The sequence below is a fragment of the Camelina sativa genome, chromosome 13 (genome assembly GCF_030686135.1).
Source record: "Camelina sativa cultivar CO46 ecotype springtype chromosome 13, ASM3068613v1".
NCBI lineage: Eukaryota > Viridiplantae > Streptophyta > Magnoliopsida > Brassicales > Brassicaceae > Camelina > Camelina sativa.
The window spans coordinates 11,920,569-11,942,431 of record NC_141892.1 but is presented as its reverse complement, the minus strand read 5'-3'; the positions used below and the strand labels follow the sequence as shown (position 1 = coordinate 11,942,431).

Genomic DNA, 21,863 nt, shown 5'->3' with positions numbered 1-21,863 from the left:
GCGGACAAAAGTCACTTTTGTTTCCCGCTACATAATTTTCCTATCATAGCGTTAATAAGATGCTATTAAAAAGTAAGCGAAAAAAAATCTCATCTTTCATAGCAGTGACGGAAAATGAGCTATATCCGTCTGCTATCAATGTACATATTTGTTGTAGTGAAAAAAAAAAAAAATCTTATGATTGGAATTGAGGGGGAAACAATGTTTAATATATTTGAAAACATACAATTATCCAATTATTATTATTTTTACAATATTAAGAATGTTTCTTTATAAGACTAATATTCTAATTACCAATATATAGAAGATTGTTGAGAATAAAAACAATCCGTAGAAGGTCATATTCATCCGCGGCAATAAAAACGATACATACTTTTTCGTTTTATGTCTTCCCTTATTTTATATATTTAACTGATATTTTGGCTTTAAGGTTAAATTGTATAGCATGAAGTCTAAATCTATACAGAAGAGTTTTGTCCAAGCCTTAACAGCTTACAATGAGAAATAAAAAATACGAGATAGGAGAGATAGTGTGGTTTGAATTTCGTAAATTTGCACGTGAGACCGATGTGGTGGTGTGAGAAGGGTTGTTACGTTGTTGTTGTTGTCGTCGTCGTCGTCTCGAAGCTATTCGGTATAGAGTCCAAGAAGCTTAGCTCGCATAGTCCGATTGATAACAATCGCTGGTAAGGCTGGAGATCGAGATGTTGTTATGATATTTACGTTCCTTCTATATAGAGTAGACTAAGGTTTAACTAATTCAGGAGGAGCGTATGAAATTTGTCTTCTCTTGAGGCTGAGAGTGTTATTATTCCACTAAATGTTTGTGATGAAATAGAGACACCAAATTGTTAAATTTTGGATCCATTGATAAATGTTTCACCATTTTTTTTTTAAAAAATCAACACTTAATGTGTTCTTTTTAGTGTATATGAGTATATATATATATATATATATATCTATATGATATATCATATCAACCCATTTATAATATCCGAAATGTTTAAATGATTATATATTATTATTATTTTGATTATTTCATAACTAACACCCCAATTTGTAAAAAAATTTAAAAATAATTGATTTGACCACATGTATCACCAAAAGTCAACTTTTCTCTTTTATAATCTGAGTATAGGGTTTTTCTATAAACCAACCACGCAAACCAGAAAATTAAAATCGATCGAACCGATTTGACCAACCACGCTTGGTGTCGGTTGACACCACAAGAAGTGTTGATCGACACTTCTATCATAAATCCAATTTCTGGTTCACGGATATTACATTCTCTTAAACACTTTTGAACAACAAGAACGGCCAAAAAAATCACCCCTAGGCGTCGAGTTCCCTTTAACTAAACCGCGTTAAATTGGAAAAATAAAACTAACCCGAACACAATCCATGCAGTTGCATCGATCTATACACCAACCAAATTATTTTAGTTCCGGAACGTTACAATATGATTATACACAATTCAGTTTGTTTTCGCCGATACAAAGATTTTGATAAAAATTTGCTTGTGTTTCAGGATTTAAAAGTAATATGAAAATGCTACATAGTTAATATAGATATTCTTTTGTTTCATTTTTATTAAACAGTTCACTATAATTTGAAATCTCGTGCATTGTACGAATAGTAAGCCAAATGTACTTAAAATAAACACATGTACAAGGTACATGGTTGGGTCGGTTGCTATATTCAACTGGCTGATGATATTTGATTAATTTACGTTATTAACTCTCGAAGTGGTCAATTAAACAAATAGGATTAGGTATGTGTATTTTTGTCTTGCTTGGGGATCTTTACTCCACTCAAATCCACATCCAATGAATTCTCTCTATCTCTCGTGCTGACATGACATCCGAAATGATGATTTTTTTCTAAATATATTTAACCAAAAGCCAAATGGCAAAACCATTTAAATAGCGAAACTGTGGTACGAATTTGGTATCCTTTACGTTAACCAGTTAGTCGGCATGCAATATAATGAAATTGGTATCCTTTAAAACTATTTGAGTTAAACCTATTGATCAGCATGCAATATAACCAATTTGGTATACCCTCCTAAAGTTATTATGGTGTTACTGTATTTTTTTGCTCACGTCAGAATATACTATTAGGTAGATAAAAATTGTTTAGATGTAAATTTAAAATATGTTATATTAGATTTAAATCCTCTATTATTGCTTTTGGTTTTAAGTTATTTAGTTTATATGGATTTTATTTACCGGTTTTTAGTCGTATATAAAAAAACATGTATCTAACTATAGAATGCATTGTCCGATAGCTTGTGGTCGAGTGGTAGGGAGTGGGACTGGGACGCTACAACGTTTCAGGTTTGATTCCTCTGCTGCGCGAAATTAAGTCACATTTTCCTGAACACCTTTACACGGATATGGGTCTATCTAACGACCCATTTGAATATCCAGAGAGAGGGTCTATATGTGGGCTGCACCTCCCTCAGAGATTAGTTTCGGGCCCTCCATAAGCCTGGGGATTTACTCTGAGTTAACAAAAAAAAAAACTATAGACTGCGTTCAATAATTGTCCCGACACATCCAGTTTTGTCCTGTATACATGACATTTCTTCTGCTCTATAAGGGTTTTCATTTATTCAATTTTATTTTACTGATATATATATATATATATATAGCTTTAAATATAATTAAGTAACAAATCAAACCAAGAATAAATATTTATTTTATACGAAAAAATAAAATTGCGGTTTAATTCATACTTATGGATATTATAATTTAGAAGTGTAAAATAGAAAATTATTTATTTTTCAAAACATTGTTGGGATAATTAAGAAACTTAACTCGAATGAGAATATAAATATATTGATGGAAAACAAAATATTATAAATAGATAAATATTTTTATATTAACAAATTATTTTACTTTCCTACTAAAAAGTGTAGGTACACACAAACACACACATATATATTAAGAATTTCTATTTTAGTCTTACCTTAGATTAAATCTTAATCAGATAACTTCTTATATTACAACCATCATGTATTATTGTATTTATTCAAAAGATACACTAAAATTCAGGATGGTTTTGATTTTATTTTATTTTGTTTAGTAGTCGGAAATAATGTTATATGAAAATATTTTGAATATTTTTGATTATGTAAATGATTAACTTTATACAACTAGCAAATGATTTCTTCAGTTTTCCTTTTTTTTTTTTTTGTCAAACAAGTTTTGCATTAAAACTTAAAGCCTCAAAGAGGGGAATTCAAACAAAGGGAAACTTAAAGGGTTAACAAGATTACAAAGCTTAGATAGATGATAATGGTTCCATGAATTTTCCAAGGAGGTGCAAATCTTTGGGAGGCTTGCAAAGCTTGAACTTGAAAGATCTGTTTGGACCATAGTGGAAGTGCCTTTGAAGCCATGCGCCGCAACTTCCTTGATCAACAAGTGATCAAAAATAGCTCTTACAAAATATGCATCGGAGCGTTGAGAAAAGAGGTACGATATGGACCTGAGGGATATGGTTCTCGCCATCGGGAGAAAGATCAAGACCAATTGATCAAGGATTGCTAGATATTTTGGCATAATTGGTGAAGCTACCAAGACTCGTAAGAGGTAAGCACAATGTCGTAACAGAGCAGGTGGATCCTCCCTCGCATGAAGCCCTTGGCCATGGAGGTTAAGGAGTCCCACACAAAGCTTGTAGCCGAGATTGCATTGTAGAAAAAGAAATAATCCGAGCTTACCCATTAATGGCGGTTGAAAGGGGTAGAGGGATAAGGTTGTTCTAAGGTTAAGGCAAGTAAGATGCAAACAAAACCGTAACATGGCAGGTGGTTTCTCCCTCACATGAAGCTCATCGCCATGGAGGTTAAGGAGTCCCACACAAAGCTTGTAGTTGGCTTTGGCTTGAGACTTTATAAGCAGCACTAGGTTAGTACCAAGAACCAAGTGATAAAGGTAACGTTTGGGGGGTTTCAGTGAGCATTTGATACATACTAATAAGTTGATCTTGATAAGGGTGATGAACTACCAACCTATAGAGGCTTTTGCAACGCTAATACAGGTTCTATGGCCAGTACAACTAGACGCAGAGGGAACTGGAAGGGTTGCTCGATACTTTACTAGGGGGTCTAAAAAACTTCAAACTCAGATATGTAACAAAAATAAGCCGAGAAACTCTATCTACTACCAGGGTTCGCAAGTGTGATTTGGGCTCAAACCTGGATCGAGAAGACAGAGAAGAAATAGATCTGGTTTGGTTTGTGGATTCAAGCTGCAACGGGTGAAACGACAGATCGATGAGATTAAGAGCAGCACCACGAACTGAAATGGCCAGAGATGTAGGAGGAGGTACAGGGGTCGCCAGGGGTAAAGCTTTTCCGGTCAGCATCTCGCTCAGATCCGACGTCATGACAGAACTCCCTTCCGACATCAACCAAGTAGAACACTTGATGATTGGGGGTGAGCCCAAAGAGAAAGGAGGTGATAGGGATGACTTCGATTGGATCTGGTAAGAGAGATGACAAGCAGGAACCATAAAGCGCTCAGAGATCACAGATTTGTCGTCGAAAGGCTGGGGTCTCGAGAGAATCACCTCACCAAGACGACCCACCAAATGTGCTGAAGGGGGAAGAGGAATTAAAGTTGTATCATGGCGAGAGTAACTTGGCGAACCGGTGAACCTCCGGTGGGTTCGAAAGCAGTCTAGAACAAAGTGTGGTAACAGAAGAGAGGATGGCGATGGCAGAGCAGTTGCCCAGCGGCGCCGATCTGGTTCGACACCGCCGAGAAGAGAAGTTTCGAAAATTGTGCTAGAGAGAAAAGATTAGGGCGAACTCACTATTTGTAATAGTTAAAAATTGATTTTTTTTCATTCTTCAGTTTTCCATGACAAGGAGATTCTGTAGACAATTTTACAATTAACAGTACTATCCACACCACACCACACCATAACCATGTTCAAGATGGAAAGCTGTACCCTTTCACAAACAAAGACTATACATACATCACGCTCTAAATTTTCAATAAACTTCATTTCTTAACCTACAATAAGTCACACTTTCGGGAATTGAATATATACAAAGTGTAAATAAATTAACTAATCGTTGGTCAACCGTTCACTATACTTGAAAGACTTTCGCAAATATGCGTTGGTTTATACTTTAACTAGATGTGGACCAGCTCGATGCACGGGTTTAAAGTTATATAAACTAAATTAAATTTAACAAAAATATATGAAAATTTGTTGTATGTTATTTGTAAATATTTTTGTTATAATAGACTGATTTATATCCATTTACAAATCTTTTATGTATGTTACTATTAAAAGTATATTTTTTACACTTAAATATATTCTATGTTACAAATTACTCCCTCCGTTTCAAAATATAAGATATTTTACAGAAGTTTTTTGTTTCATAATATAGGATGTTTTCAAGTTTCTATGCAACTTTTAGATTAGTTTAATATTTTATATTATGCAGTATTGTTTTTGATTGGTTGAACATATTAAAAGTAAAGACTTCTTAATCTGCGTGCTTTAGTTAAAACATCCTATATTTTGAAACGGAGGGAGGATTATTTATCACCACCTAGAAAATGTCTATATAAACACATTAAGCCAACTATTTTACTTTCCCTTCTGCGTAGTATTTTTATTACTAAAATTGTTGGTTCAAAAAACATTTTTGAATAAAAAACATATTACATAATATACTAATCATTGATGTATCATCACAATAATGTATGATCACCATAAAGAAAACCTCGGCTCTGCCCTCATCTCTTATGGAGAGAACCTTGCGTCCAACTTCCTACACCATGGAGAGAACCTTGGCTCTGCCTTCCTCCCTTGGGGAGATAACCTTGCGTCCAACCTTCTGCACCTTCCTCACTTGAGGAGATAACCTTGTGTCCAACCTTCTTCACCATAAAGAGAACCTCGGCTCTGCCCTCCTCCTATGTAGAGAGAACATGTTTACGTCCTTTTGCTATATCAAAATGGCTTGCTCCGACAACCAATGAAAGTAAAAACATTTTTCTAACATCACAAAATCTTTTGATAGTAACTAATGTTAAATTTTCTAATGTATTTGTGATAGTAACTATGCCAAAGTGAATGTAAAATAGTTGGCTTAATGTGTTTATATATTACATAATATACTAATCAATGATGAATCATCATAATAATGTATGATCGCCATGGAGAAAACTTCGGCTCCGCCCTCATCCGTTATGGATAGAACCTTACGTCCAACCTCCTCCACCATGGAGAGAATCTTGGTTTCGCCTTCCTCCCTTTGAGATAACCTTGCGTCCAACTTCCTTCACCTTCCTCCCTTGGGTAGATAACCTTGCGTCCAACTTCCTCCACCTTCCTACCCTTGGGTAGATAACCTTGTGTCCAACCTTCTCCATCATAGCGATAACCTCGGCTCTGCCCTCCTCCTGTGTGGAGAGAAAATGTTCACGTCTTTTTGTTATCTCAAAATGGCTTGTTCGGACAACCAATGAAAGTAAAAACATTTTTCTAACGTCACAAAATCTTTTGATAGTAACTAATGTTAAATTTCCCACTGTATTCGTGAAAGTGTCTTTGACACACCATGATGTCTCTGTAACGCCTCAACCGCCACATTGCTTAGTGAGCCCATGTCCACTCTCAGTACATGGGCCCACCTTTCTAAGTGCGCCCAACATCTATTCCCGGCTTGTGGACCCACTCATATTCGATGGTCGGTTTGTTACGTATGGGAGGCTTTGAAAACTTGTTTACCGACCTTACAAATCAACAAATGACTTTTCCTGTGTTTTTTCATCACTCGCACAGTTCCGACAATCACTGACATGAAGGTCACCCATCATGAAGTTCTCTAAGGACCCTTGACCAAAAAAATAAGTGCATTTTGGTGACGTATATGGCCAAATCAATTCTTTTAAACCTTTCTGCAAACAAAGGTGTCAGAGTGTTTGAGCTCATATGGATCTACCAACAACGATTTATCTTTTTCCAATCTATCTATCTATGTTTGTGTATGCTTATATTTGATTAGCGTATTTTATCCATTCATTAGGTTGATGAGCTTTTACTTGTTATCTTCCTTTGTGATTGAATGAATAATGGTAACAATTATGTTTGCAAAAAAAAAAAAGGTTTATGACCAACCAATAAAGGTCGAGAAATTAGAAAAAAAAAATTGGCATAATTTAAGAAACAATAGAAAATTATAAGCATAGTAATATATGAATCCCAAATAATTCAATGATGAAAATAAATTAAATAAAATAATCTAAAAATACTACAATAAATTTTAAATTACAGTATTAGGAAAAGCATATGCATATATTAATCTTTTTTTTGGTCAATATATTAATCTTATCTATTCCCAACTGAAAAAAAAAGTAGGTGAAAATTTTAGTAAAAAAAATAAGAAAAATTTACTTTCCCATTAAATAATTTCAATTAAGCAAAGTGGAAAGCAGTGTTTTAGAATAAATTATTTAAATATGAGAGAATATATTTTTATATAGATGTGAGTATTTCTAAAATTTAGAATTAATAATTATCTATATATTTTCCTTAATGTTTTTTTCTATATTTGTTTTTGTAGAATTAATAACTTAAAATTAAAAATAAGGAAATAATATTATAATTTCAAACTTTATGAAATATATATATATATATATATATATATATAATCTCCTTATAATTATTTAAATATATTATGTATTTTTTATAAATTCTGTAATTTTTGATAATTATCTTTTTACATTGTTAATATTTTTAAAAACAAATATTTTCTTTTTTTTGTAATCCAATTCTTCCTATTAAATATTAAATTTTACACATGTCAAAATCTAAAATTAATAAATTGACACATGTCAAAATCTTATTAATGGCTAACTTTCAAAACTCAACTTTATATAATAAAATTCGGTAATTAGTTTGGTCCAATTATTTCAAAATATAATCCTAACTATATGTATAATGTTTTAATGTAGGTAAGTGATAAACATCAATACATTGTGTAAATCTGCAAAAATTTAATATACTTATTAGATAATTTTATTATTATTAATGATCATATATATATATACATATATCTATATATATATATCGTGCGTGAAAAAATACAAAATTAAAAAATGCTTACGTCGTGCTAGATTTTCTAATTAAAGCCAAAATTGCTAATACTGTTACTCATGATTAATCACTCATCAACCACCTTAGATTTTATTACTGTTTTTGTGACATCTTTTTAAAAATGAAAGCAAAGACTCCCTTGACATAAATCTAAAAGAAATTGTTATAATAATGCCCATAGACATCCAATAGAAGCTTAGCAATTACATTGATTATTGTGGAGAGGCAAAAAGAATAAATATAAAATGGTACCATTTGGAAAAAGAGAGCATTTGAAGTACAAAGTTGCCAAATGTACTATCTACGTGGCTGGCAAGTCACGACACTTCATATGGGTTTACATCTACGTTTTAGTAAGTACAATGAGCTACCACTCTACAGTGAGCTATCACTACATATAGAAATTGTATTATATGGTGCATAATGGTAGATATGTAAGATGATAGCTGTTATTGGTAACATGATTTATTGAATGTTGTAGAGAATATTATAATTCGATATAAATTGAGTAAAAATTATGTGGTAAAAACAGCAGTTTGATTTAATGGATTGATGTAAAAATAAGATTTATTAATCTTATTAAAATTACTGATTGATGACATTTGTGTTGTATGTTTGGTGTGGCATAATCGCTTTTGCTCAATGTGAAAACAAATTCAATTGAATTAGTATTGCATCTGGTTTAAAATCGAAAAGCATATCCAACTGGGTATTAATGTCGATTGTGTCACACCCACTCCCAAAATATACCAAAAGAAAGTACAAACTTGCGTAGCTATAAACATTTATCTCCTGACCTGAAGAAAGGGAAAGATAAAGAGGTGAGTAAAACGAGTGTAATCAGTGAGGAGATCAACTATGCCCACTGTTCATACAGTAAACACGTTCCTAACATAAACACAACCATTACCTAGCATAGAATCAGAACATCTAACCATCAAACAATCATCACATCTACGAAATGCAACACATAACTCATTTATATTTTTCTTTATCTCGTTATCATGCATTCATGCAGCTTAAATATCACACTCAGAGCAAGGCCCTCATGGCACAACTACTCCCACACTATTAATCTCATTCTCGTTCTCATGCATATTATAACGCCCGCGTCCCGCGATCCTAAAGGGGGGTAATTTGTTTTAAGGAAAAAGAAAGCTATATGAGCTCAAGTAGCTAAGCTACTAGCTCAACTAGCTGGAGTATGAGCTGAACGAGCTGAAAAAGCTCGATGAACTAGCTAGCTCAGGTGAGCTAAGCTAAACCAGCTGGAATGCCAGCTAGCTCACCTGGAAGAGCTGGCTGTCAGCTCAACTTAATTCGGTGAACTGATCCGGTGCTGACCTAGCTGGGTGGTCTGGTCAGCTAACAGTCGAGCTGGAGGAGTGTGGTAGCTCGGTAGCATGAACGGTCACCATCGGAGGGTGCACCTCTTCAAAGAGACGCGACCCATCGAAAAGGGACGAGGAATGGGTGTGTCCTTTCATGGAACACACCCATTTGCGTCCTATATAAGGGATGGACGCCCAGGCCATTCAACACACCATCATCCATCCATCGTCCATCTCAGCCTAAGAAGAAAAGGGGGTACGGCTCGGTGAGTACTTTGATACTCGTCCGAACTGATGTGCATGCTACCTCTCTATCAAAGGTACGTTGAGATGAGCGACGGTTCAATAATCGGGTCGAACCGATCGAAGGACAAGCGGTGTTTTGGTGATGGAGTCAAACTGATCGCAGGATGATCGATGGTTCGATCATAGAGTTGAACCAATCGAAATGTCATCGACGATCCGTGCTAATGGACGGATTGATCGAAGGTTGATCGGTGATTCAATCGCTAGTCGGATTGGGTGATCAAATGATCAACGATACGAGCCGTAGGTTGGATTGATCATTCGGGTGGTCGACAAGTCATTCGGAAGTATCGACCTAGTCTGTGGTTGATCGGCAATTCGATTATGGGGTCGATTGCTTGAAATCATCGAACTGTCTATATGTGCTCAGTCCGAACCTTAAATTTATTACTCGGAAATTATAGTCACAAAGTTGTGATAGCTCATATGGCTTTAGTGTGTAACCATTAACCTTAGTGTCTCAAGTTAGAGTCCCCCCACCAATGATTATAGTTAAAAAATTTATAGCTAGTGGGTTCCGGCCCATAAATAGGCCCAAAAATAATATCAATCTAAACCCAAATATATAGAAAATTAATTGTGTATTCGGTTTAGTGGATAACCGATCGGATTTCGGTTCGGATTGGTTTAAAACCGAAAATCGAATCACAATTAATGTAAAACTGATCGGTTTTCACAAAGAAACCAAAATCGATTCAAACCGGTTTTTCGGATCGGTTTGGTTCGGATTGTTCGGTTTCGGATTATTTGCCCAGGGCTAATATTAGTTTCCTTTACTTGAATTAGTAGCAAGCAAAATTGAAATGTCACAATATAGGTCTTCTAACTCGCAAAGCTCCTGATGGAAAATATTAATTTTCATTAGAAGCAATTATTACCCAAAATAACATATGTTTATGCTAGATTTATGGCTTCCAATTCAAACTAATTAATAATAAGTGGATTGACTCATGTCTATTACTCTTTCCGTATCACAAAAGATGATTTTTTTAAGGATATTTTTGTACACAAAGATTAATTTCTGTAAATTTTTATCAATTAATACTAAAAAATTGCAAATTTTGAAATTATTAAATAATAATTTAAAATTTTAATAAATTACTATTGGTTTATAGATTTGATAAATGAGATACTATAAATATATAATACATTTTTATCAAAACATTAAATATTTTTCTTAATTTATGTGAAAATCCTAAAAACCCATTTTTTAATACATAGAGAGTATATATATGCTAGTGGTTTGTTCTTTCAAACTTTGACAATTACTCTTAACAATTCATTTTAAACAGAATTTCACTCTAGACCATTAATAAATGTGACACTTCGGTTTTAGAGACTCGCAAAGAGGTTTAAAAGATTGATTTGGCCAGCTATGCTACCAAAGTGCACTTACCTTTTCAGTCAATGGTCCTGAGAGAACTCCACAGCTAAGCATGCTTATGCTGTAGTAGTCTTAGGATGGGTGATTTTCCGGGAAGTGATTATCGAAACTGTACGAGTGAGGACAAACACAGAGAAAGATCATGTGGTGATTTATTGGGATGGTAACAAGTCTTTTAAAACGTAGGATATGTATGGGCTCACAGACCTAGTGAGAGGACATGAGCCCATTAAGAGGTGGCGGTCAGTGCGTTACAAGTGGTATCAGAGCTGAACCCAGACGAGTGTGGAGTCGAGTGGACTCACACCGTATGGGTGACGATCTTGGTGCTCAACAAGGATGTTGCGATCTATTAGTGGGGATGAATTATGACATATAGGTCTCAGGGACTTGCGAAGAGGTTTAAAAGAATTGATTTTCACATGTATGTCACCAAAGTGCAGCTATCTTTTTGGTCAAGGGTCATGAGTGAACTCCACAGTTAAGCGTGGTTATGTTGGAGTAGTCTCATGAGAGGTGAGGTGACTTTTAGGAAGTGACTGTCGCAACTGTGCGAGTGAGAAAAAAACACGGAGAAAAATCATATAGTGATTTGTAGGAACGGTAATAAGTTTTTAAAACTTTTCGTACATAGCAAATTGGTCATTGGATATGGACGAGCTCGGAGACCTATCGAGAAAACGTAAAACGTGAAATCCACTAAAGAAAATCGACCGAGGAACTGATATTGGATATAGAGTCGAGTAAAAAATGGGAGTCAAGACATTACAATAAACCTTTTTAGGCCTTCCTATACGGGTTAATAAACAATGTTTTGATGCCATTTTAAAATTTAGGAGCTATAACTCAAAACCAATTAGTTAGTAAATTAGCTCATATCTCTTTTTTTTGGTAGGAAAATTAGCTCATATCTCTTATATATAAATGTTAGTACTTTTGAATTGTCCTGGTGGGATCTTAACAATTTAGACATAAGTTTACAGTATTTTTATTTAATTTATTACACTTTTATCATCAATTTAGTTTAATAATTAAAAAAGGAGGATGAAGAAATATAAATAATGCTTATAATGTTTTACAGTATTAGAAGGGTTACTGAAAATTATGAATACCATTTAATGTTTCGAACTTTTGATAGTTTAGTTTCTTTTTATATCTTAATTTCTTGAATGCATATACTTCAAAAATTCTTAGTAACTGCATGATGAACAGATTGCTGTATTTGCAAATGTTGTGGACTAATTTTCTACTGAGGAATTCCTAAGTTCATCATATTATATAAATAGTGATATGTAAAATATTTTGAAAAGTAATTAATGTATATAATGCTGAAATGATGTAGTAAACAAAAATATATATTAAATATTATATCAACTAAAAACATAATCATATAATTTGTTCACCCATTGGTTGAGCATAAGACAATCAAAAGATTACTTACATCAATCTTTGAGATTTCCATAAGGTAAAGAAAGAGTCAAAAGTTATATAGTGGAACACCAAAAATCTCACAGGTGGGCAATCTAAAAAGAGAAGTCCATTAAATATATAAACACCCTATTTAAGCTTTTTTTTTTCCAACTAAGCACACATATACACATACTCATCATATAAATGAACACATAATCAATCACACATAAGAGATAGTCACATCACAACTAACAATCTCTCTCTCCTATAAGTTTGAATGGCGATTTAAGAGACCCGTAGTTCTCTGATCATCCTCCTCCGGTTTCTACTCTCATCAAAACACAACACACAACGCTTATCTCTCACTCTCTCTTTACTCATTCTTCTCATTTGGATAAGATCTCTCTCTCTTTCTCCCTCTTTTTCAGCAGATTCAATCCGAACCCTAACCTCTTTGATTCCGATATTTGGAGAATATTTTCTCTCTTCAAAACCCATTATAAATACCTTTCACTAAACAAAAAAAAGTTTTTACCATCTCTTTCTCTTTGTTTTTTTTGTGTGTTCTTTTAACTTAACTTACTCCATGCCATCAATGTCAAATTGTTCTATCTGTCCTTTGCTCTTAATTAGTCTCAACACCACCACCACCACTTCTTTACTACAAACCCTTCTCGTATTCTCTTAATCAATACGTACTTTATTAATACACATTACAAAACACAAACAAACACCAAGAAGTCTCTCTCTATATATATATAAAAGCCAAGAGAGAGAAACAAAGAGAAGTTATTTTCTTGATGGATTTCTGTTGGAAGAGAGAGATTGAAGGTAAACTAGCACATGATTACTTGTCTAGCCACCACCGAGGCAAGACGTCACCACGTCGTATCTGCGTCGTCACCGGACCGGTGATCGTAGGCGCTGGACCGTCGGGGCTAGCCACGGCCGCGTGTTTAAAGGAGAGAGGAATCACGTCCGTACTACTCGAGAGATCAAACTGTATAGCATCACTATGGCAGCTCAAGACCTACGACCGTCTTCACCTCCACCTCCCTAAACAGTTCTGTGAACTTCCGATAATACCCTTTCCGGCCGATTTCCCAACCTACCCGACGAAGCAACAGTTCATCGAGTACCTTGAGGACTACGCTCGGAGTTTTGACATAAAGCCCGAGTTCAACCAGACGGTTGAGTCGGCTGAGTTTGATAAAAACCTTGGGATGTGGCGCGTGACGAGCGTGGGAGAAGAAGGCACGACGGAGTATGTTTGCCGGTGGTTAGTAGCGGCGACGGGGGAGAATGCGGAGCCAGTGGTGCCGAGGTTTGAAGGGATGGACAAGTTTGCCGCCACCGGGGTAGTTAAGCACACGAGTCATTACAAGACCGGTGGAGATTTCGCCGGAAAACGTGTTCTTGTTGTCGGATGTGGAAACTCCGGTATGGAGGTTTGTTTGGATCTATGCAACTTCGGTGCTCAGCCTTCTCTCGTTGTCAGAGACGCTGTGAGTTTTTTTTTTTTTTTTTTCTTGATTTTTTAAAAGAGAAAGTATTTTGGAGATTAAATTAACCTTTTTCGTATGCGTTTTCGATATTTTGGCTCCTTCATGTTTTAAGGAGTTCTTCTCCTATGCTAAAAAACAAAATCTTGAAAAGCTTTTTCATTCAAGTTGATCTTCTTCTGATATTAACTGTTTTTTATGTTTCTTAACTCAAGATATTACCTACTTTATTAATAAAATTTTCTTTTTGTTTTCTAGATATTTTTTTTTTCATTTTCTAGGATTATGTGTGCATTTCTGTAAGTATTATCCGATATCAATATAATAGTCTAGATTGTACTAATTTCTGTTCCACCAATATATATGTTTTCTATGTTCTATAGTTAAACGAGATTTAGAAGAAAAAAAAGTTTTTCTAAAATATGATAGAAAAATAGTATTTGCTTAAATGAACACATGATTTTGAAGAAAAAATAGTTGTAAGTTTCTTTACCCTTACTATGCATCTTATTTCTTATTTTTACTACTATCAGTTATAAGATTTTTTTATTATTATAAGTATTTTTTAAAACAAACCAAATTTTATACAAATGGTGTCTAAAGCATAAACTAATATTTTTAAGAAATATTTTTTTCTTTGGACATTTAACTATCTTTTCTTTATTATGATTTCTCTGAAATCATTTACAACTTTGTTTCCTATTTTGTGTGTTTATATTACTTTTTTGAAAGAAAAAAAAGTAGTATCATATTTCTTTTGCTTTTCAGATTGATATTCTTATTATTTAATCTGTTTAGAAAATTCGAAAAATTTACGGGAAAATACAAAGGCTGGTATTATCCTAATTTAAGAATTTATTCTCTCTTTTAGGCTCCTGTGACTTCAAGTTCCAACAATTTGTTAATATAGTTTTTTATATGAAAAAAGAGGTTTACCTAATTTCTTTAATACATAATATCCTTTTTATAACATTTTCAAAGAAAAATACTATGAGAACAACAACTTTATTGGGATTGTAACGAGCACGCGCAAACATTCTCATCCAAAAAAAAATATACAATCTCTTAAAATTATTTTATAGTTATGATTTTCTCATCCGAATTATAAAGTTGCAGTATTTTGCTAATTGGAGTTTATTTTTATATTTTTTTAACTGGTGAAGGTGCACGTCCTACCACGAGAGATGTTGGGTACTTCGACTTTTGGGCTGTCCATGTTCTTACTCAAATGGCTGCCCATCCGGCTCGTTGACCGTTTCCTCTTGGTTGTTTCCCGGTTCATCCTCGGGGATACAACCCTGTTAGGTCTTAACCGGCCTAAGTTAGGCCCACTTGAACTCAAAAATATCTCCGGCAAAACTCCGGTTCTCGACGTCGGCACACTCGCCAAAATCAAAACCGGAGATATCAAGGTACGGTATACGGTTATATCTAATCAAATATGATACATATACATGCATGCTTAAGACCTGTTTTACTGATATTGATGTTGATTTTGTTATAATGGTAAAAAGGTGTGTTCCGGGATAAGAAGGTTAAAGCGACATGAAGTTGAGTTCGATGACGGTATAACGGGGAGATTTGACGCCATAATATTGGCAACTGGCTACAAAAGCAACGTACCCTCTTGGCTAAAGGTAGTCAATAAATGATAGTAATACTGGTTAACACATATTTATTGTTATTTTCTTATATAAGACTAGAAATCTATCCATTGTATTAAATGGGCTTTGCAAAACAAATAATATTTCAGGAGAATAAAATGTTTTCTAAGAAAGATGGATTTCCAATACAAGAGTTCCCAGAGGGATGGAGAGGGGAATGTGGGCTATACGCGGTGGGATTCACAAAACGTGGGATTTCTGGAGCATCAATGGACGCAAAGAGAATAGCTGAAGACATAGACAAGTGTTGGAAACAAGACGAGCAAGTCAAGAAAATATGATCAAACCCTATAGACTATAGACAGTTGAGAAGATTAAGATCGGTTTTCTAATCAAGAAAACATAACTTGCCAAACTGCCGGTAGCGATCGGAAACTGATGGTTTGGTTTAAAAGGAGAACTGGAGGAGGAGGAGAGGTGATGTAAATTAAAGACTTATCTCCAGCTGCGATGCAAATTGGGGAAAAGAATGAAAAGGAAATTTAGTGAGAGTGATTGTGGTGGGAATTGATGATCATCTGCCCCAAAGGAGAGGGGACCCTCTTCTCTTTGCATGCTTATAACCCACTTTGTAAATCTTTCTATACCTTCTTTCTATGTTTTCTAAAATTTTATTCTTTTCTCTTTTCTTTTTTGTATTTTCTTTTTTTTTTTTTAGTTTTTCCTAGTTAGGTATGCTCTTTGTTTTTCTTCCCTGTTTTCGTTCAATTTTTTTTTTTGGCAGAGTATTGTGGTGAGGTTTTTGTTTGTTATATACGTAATATTTGTTTTAACTTTTTTAACTTTTAACTTCGAACTAAACTCTTATTTTTAACGGACATAAGTATAATTGATTATACGTGTCCTACCAATGAGTGTGTCAATGAAATTTCCTTGTCGAAATGATTTCATTCCCTAGTAGAAGTGTCATATAAATTAGGACCACTGCTTGTACATTCGTCAGAAATTAAGACCTGCACATTTATAATTCTGCTGACCGTTTTTTTCCAATTATTGCTAGATGTACGGCCTCCACATGATTTTTTTTCTTGTCATATTTTTGTTAATTAATTTGGCTATTTCGAAATCTATACTAGATCTCTCTAGTCAGATATATATATATATATATATATATATATATATATATATAATATCGTACGTCCATTTTAGATTCCATTGTGGATCTCATAATCAGGTTGTTTTTTACCTTGGCCGTATTAATACTCTGCCAAAAATTGGTATAACCTGTTATAAGTACTTCCGTCTAAAAAACATTGTTTTAGCAACATTCTACCTGTAAATTATATTCAACCACAATTAAAGAGAATAAAAGTTCACCACAATTTATTAATTGTTAATGGGAAGCTCGTCCACGATCGATATTTTTAGTAGTCTCTCGCTGAAGAAGATGTCATAGATATTATTATATGTAACGAAAGAGCTAAGGCATTTGTATTTTAAGGCCACTCTACATTTAAAGGATGCATAGATAGATAGCCTTGTAGAGAGCATTCAAGTCTTTTTTTTGCTTCTCAAACACAGGCATTGGTTTTAGATGGAAAAACTAATGTTCTAGAATTGTCAGTAGATGGAGACTCTCATTACATGTCTCCATGAAATTTTGTGTTTCCTCCTCGTGTGAGCCACCTGAAATTTTGATTTCGTACATTGATGTTTTATACGAATAGGAACAGGATATTGTGGTAACAAATATTGGTGAATTCTCTATCGAGAAAATCAGAACAAAAATTATTAGTGAAGTGTGGAATATGAAAAAGACTACTAGAAAATACCTAATATTTTGGTTGGCCAACAAAGAGATTCATAAATTGTTGTTCAGAATACGATTTAAACTTGTCAAGAAACTGGTATGAAATATGTTTCACTTGAATTGTTTGAAGATTGTACGGAAGAATAAATTAACATTGTACTAAAAAAAATCAATTAAGACACATATATTGACGAGGTGTAGCTTCCTTTGCCCCAACATCTTGACGAAGCAAGATAAGATGATGCTGATCAAACAAATATTAGTGGGGTTCATCCAATGGATGTTACAAATTTTGTATCATGAATGAAGCCGCTGTTCATATATCCCTCTCCAAAATGGGCGTGTCAAATTTATAACATTTAGAAAGTATCATTTGCATGGTTGATACCGTGGTCCAATATGTGGGTACATGTAGACTGAATGTGAGCATTGTGTTCAAAATATAGAGGAAGCTTCAATAATTACTTTTAATGTTTGGAACCATCACAACCTAGAAGGTACTATGCAATTTATTAGCATTAAGTTCAGTTAGATTTTTGGCCGCCATGAAATAATCAAATACTATATCTTTAAGATTTCGTAGGTCAATCCATTAACGTATGAGCAAGATGTTAGACTTTTTAATGTCAGTACAGAATCGACTTAGAGGCTAAGTAGGATGCTCATAATAAGATGAAGACACCAAATTAAGTCATACGTAGCACTGTTGAAAACTCGCGGCAGTTTTGGTTTCTTCAGGACAGGTTATGATTTTTTAAGGTTAGTACTAGTCGATAGAATGGACTTACAGGCTAACCAATTACACTTTTGATCAGAGACACAAAGACACTTTTACTATTGCTGAGATAGACTAAAAATGTATGAGAAACTCAATAAAATTATAAGTTTTCTGCCAAAGAAGACAGGGACATATAATTATAATCGGAACATAACAAATAGTTTTGTGTTTCTTTCTTTCGAAGTCTTTGGACCATCATTAATCATGCGGCTGACCTTAGAAAGTAAATGTATATTAGAGATTGTATTCATTTTGTCTTTAATGTCAAGACTGATCAACATAAATAAAATATATTCTCTAAGAGATGGTTCATTTTTCTAACTCAGAACTCTACCTATTTAAATCCTGAAGTTTTTAAATCATCAGAAGATATTTATACATGAAATAAAGAGTTAATTATGACAAGTATAATGGAAAAGGAAAAAAGGGGAACAAGGATCTTACAGAAATTTACTTTTTGTAAAAAGCACATAAGTAAACAAGCTGGAGCCCTTACACTTTTGCCAAGCTGTTGGGGAAATTTTAGAAAACAAAATCAGATATTCAGATCCCAAATCAAATCTTTCAATTATATTATTGTCAACATCGAGTCTTTAATTCGAAATTTCCACTTTTTGTATTTCAATTGAATGTGGTTGAAGTAATTAGTAGTGGCTGACTCCAAATAGGCGAACAGATTTGATATATCATTACAGTTCCTAGTCCCACATTTTTAACACAAGAAGCACTTACTTTTTTCGAATAATGTTTCTGCTTTTTCTGAAGTTTTTTCTTTCTTTCATTTTTTGCCTTTTTTAGTTTATGCTTTTTCATGGCTCTGAATCATATGGTTGGCTTGTCAACCATATTGTGTTGGAAAATGGTGCTCTTTTACATCAAATGGTGTAGATGATTCCATCCATATATTCTTTATACATACGACTGATTATATATATTTCATGCACTATACAACAAAAAAAAAAGTTTTAAAATAGTTAAACTTGATTAACATATCACTGTACAATCGAGTACATGTACTTATTAGCTCAGCTGCTTAGCAAAATATGAGCTCATAAGTCGAAGCTTGACCGATCAAAGAACCAAAAAAGATCATTAATATTCGAGAAAAAACTAGTAAAATCCATGTTTATGATTGAAGACACACACATGAAGGTGGAGGAGGAAAATTGTGTTTTACAAGAATTAGAAAATGACAATACAAGAATCTTTGGCTAATGGACTAAATCTATTAGACAGAATACAGTAAAATATGAGCTGTCTCAAAAATTTTACCGAAAAGGGTTACATAAATCATCAATATGACATAGTGGACTTGGTAACATGAGCATTTAATAAGCTACTTTTTGTTTCTTTTTGGAACCAGTATCCTTAAAAAAATGATGGAGATATTGAATTTTGTAAACTCTTTGTCTTACAATACATATATATATGTATGTAGTCCTATATGTGTCCATCATATATAACTGTTTAAATACCCATGACTTTCCTTCACATAAAGGATGAAACATTTGCTCTATTGTGTGAATGGAAGAACTTCCTAAAAAATCAGGTAACTATAAATTAGTTTTAAAGCTTGAGAACTGAAATTAGGCTGGAGTTTATATAACTCATATATAGTCGGAGGAGCCGGAGTGTCCTCCAAGAAAAGATGACCGATGTATGCGGTGCTTGAATTTATTTATTGCAACTATACTATAACAAGAGACATCATACATTCATATTCCATGGATATTATTTATATTCTAGCTAGAAAGTAAATAGACATGCATGCAAATAAAACTGGTCAAAAACTTCTGAGAACACTGATGTGTTGTTTTCGAAGACACTGACATTTAACAAAACTGTACAACAATGACTTCGTTTTTAGATTCAGAAGATCATTAAGTTTGTAGTAATTTTCTAAGCCATGTTAAGGTCAATCTTAATAATATGTTTAATGCATGTATTGTAAATAGTTTAGTTATAAGCAAAGAGATCAGTTTGCTTATGCAAATTAGATTCTTTATTGAACCATAAATAAGATCATAGTTGTAAAATTTCTTCGTATCCAAAAATTATGGGTCAAACACTTCAATCATGAATCACTTTTAATAGATCTATTAGAGCGTGGTTACTGGTTACTATAGTCATATATGTGCTCAACCATCAAGTTTGTATGTGTTGGATGGAGCGTCCAAAGCAAAGCTATATGTTTACATGGTGTAACAAAGTTCTGATTTATTATCTAAAAACAAAAAAGACAAACATAAAGTTCTGATTTGGCGCACGATGAATGTTCTATTTAGCACGCTATTTGTTACTATTGATTTTCATTTCAAGAATAACTGTCAATATATTAAATAATTTAATTAGACATGTAAAAACATAATTATATTTCTGAACATAATTATAAAAGTGTTTCAAAGTTTAGAGGTTGAGCCACAAGATGTAATTGATCAGGCTAGCATGGGAAGAGGTGAATTCTTTTTCAGTGGTTAACGTGGGCCAATCTGCACCTCTGCCTGATCATGATCCTCTTCCCCGCTATCTGATTGACGGTTCTTCGAAAGCTACACATATGCATTATGGTTTGGGATAGTGGTGCTGTAGTGGTGAAGAGCATACATTAATGTTGGGAGCGAAGTGTCTTCGTCGGAGTCCATCTCCCCTACATTCGGAACTAGAAGCATTGTTGTGGGTCATGGAGTGTATTCTTTCAAGAGGGCTCTCCTGTCAGCATTTCAAAACGGACTGTGCTGAGTTAGTCACGATGGTCTATTCTCCCAACGATTGGCCACATCTTTTTTCCAACTTGTTGGATGACTTTAGCTTACTTAAGGTGTTGTTTCCATTCTTCTCCCTTTCTCGGATCTCTCGGCATCCAATTCAAAGCCGGATTGCCTAGTTCGAGCTTCGCGTTTGCTTATCTGTGATATTTCTTTTGTAAACTCTTCTCCTCCGGCTTAGGCAACCAATTTTGGGATATTTTTCAATTAACGTTCGGTTAACAAAAAAATATAATTATATTTTTAGTCTGTCAAACTTACCTCGAAAAATCAATATGTTTTCCATCGTAGTCATATACTCATAGTACTTATCATTTTTTGCCTTGACAATGTGTTAGGATGACTGCTACATGTTGCACCATGATTCATTCTTTCTTGATTATATGCCAAACTAAGCTTTTCATCATCTGTTATTGGTATTAAAAGCTTTTTTTTAGAAAACATATGAAAGTTTTACTTACTTTTAAAAATAATTAAGTTTTATAATACTTTTATGTTTCGTATAATTTTTTTTGGGCGAACAAGAAATTTCATATAATTAATGGATACAAATTATCTATGTTAATTTTAGATAACATTATAAATAATAGGGTAGTTAAATATAATTAAAAATTATTAATGTACATAAAATAATTCACGTATAATTTTAGTATTATTTAAACTATTATAATTGACAAAAAAAACTATTATAATTGAGTTTTCTTTTTGGAAAAGTAACCATCTTACGCTGACCTAGCGCGGTTATCGTTCTCAATTTCTCATAACATATCTAACTGTAGAAATCCTATAGGTTGATTTCAAAACGATTGTACCTCTGAAAATCTTACATATCGATCTTAAAACGTG

At 33.7% G+C, this 21,863-nt stretch overlaps 1 protein-coding gene across 2 annotated transcripts; it reads left to right on the top strand.

The window, feature by feature from the left end:
• Positions 1-12,727: 12,727 nt before the first annotated feature.
• On the top strand, positions 12,728-16,499 carry LOC104736590 (indole-3-pyruvate monooxygenase YUCCA6-like). Of its 2 annotated transcripts, XM_010456607.3 has the most exons (5): positions 12,794-14,063; positions 15,224-15,472; positions 15,575-15,697; positions 15,814-15,990; positions 16,170-16,350. In XM_010456607.3, exons 1-5 carry the CDS (start codon positions 13,359-13,361, stop codon positions 16,233-16,235), a joined length of 1,320 nt encoding a protein of 439 aa, XP_010454909.2. In that variant the 5' UTR covers positions 12,794-13,358; the 3' UTR covers positions 16,236-16,350. The 2 variants fall into 2 exon arrangements, with proteins under 2 accessions (XP_010454908.2, XP_010454909.2); XM_010456606.3 differs by having other exon boundaries at positions 12,728-14,063; positions 15,814-16,499.
• The last annotated feature ends 5,364 nt before the right edge of the window (positions 16,500-21,863 follow it).

Excerpts from the sequence above, each read along its gene's own strand:
- LOC104736590 (XM_010456607.3), top strand. The coding sequence starts at position 13,359 with ATGGATTTCTGTTGGAAGAGAGAGATTGAAGGTAAACTAGCACATGAT. Across the intron at positions 15,473-15,574 it reads TCAAAACCGGAGATATCAAG|GTGTGTTCCGGGATAAGAAG; the intron begins GTACGGTATACG and ends AATGGTAAAAAG. Across the intron at positions 15,991-16,169 it reads GTTGGAAACAAGACGAGCAA|CTGCGATGCAAATTGGGGAA; the intron begins GTCAAGAAAATA and ends ACTTATCTCCAG.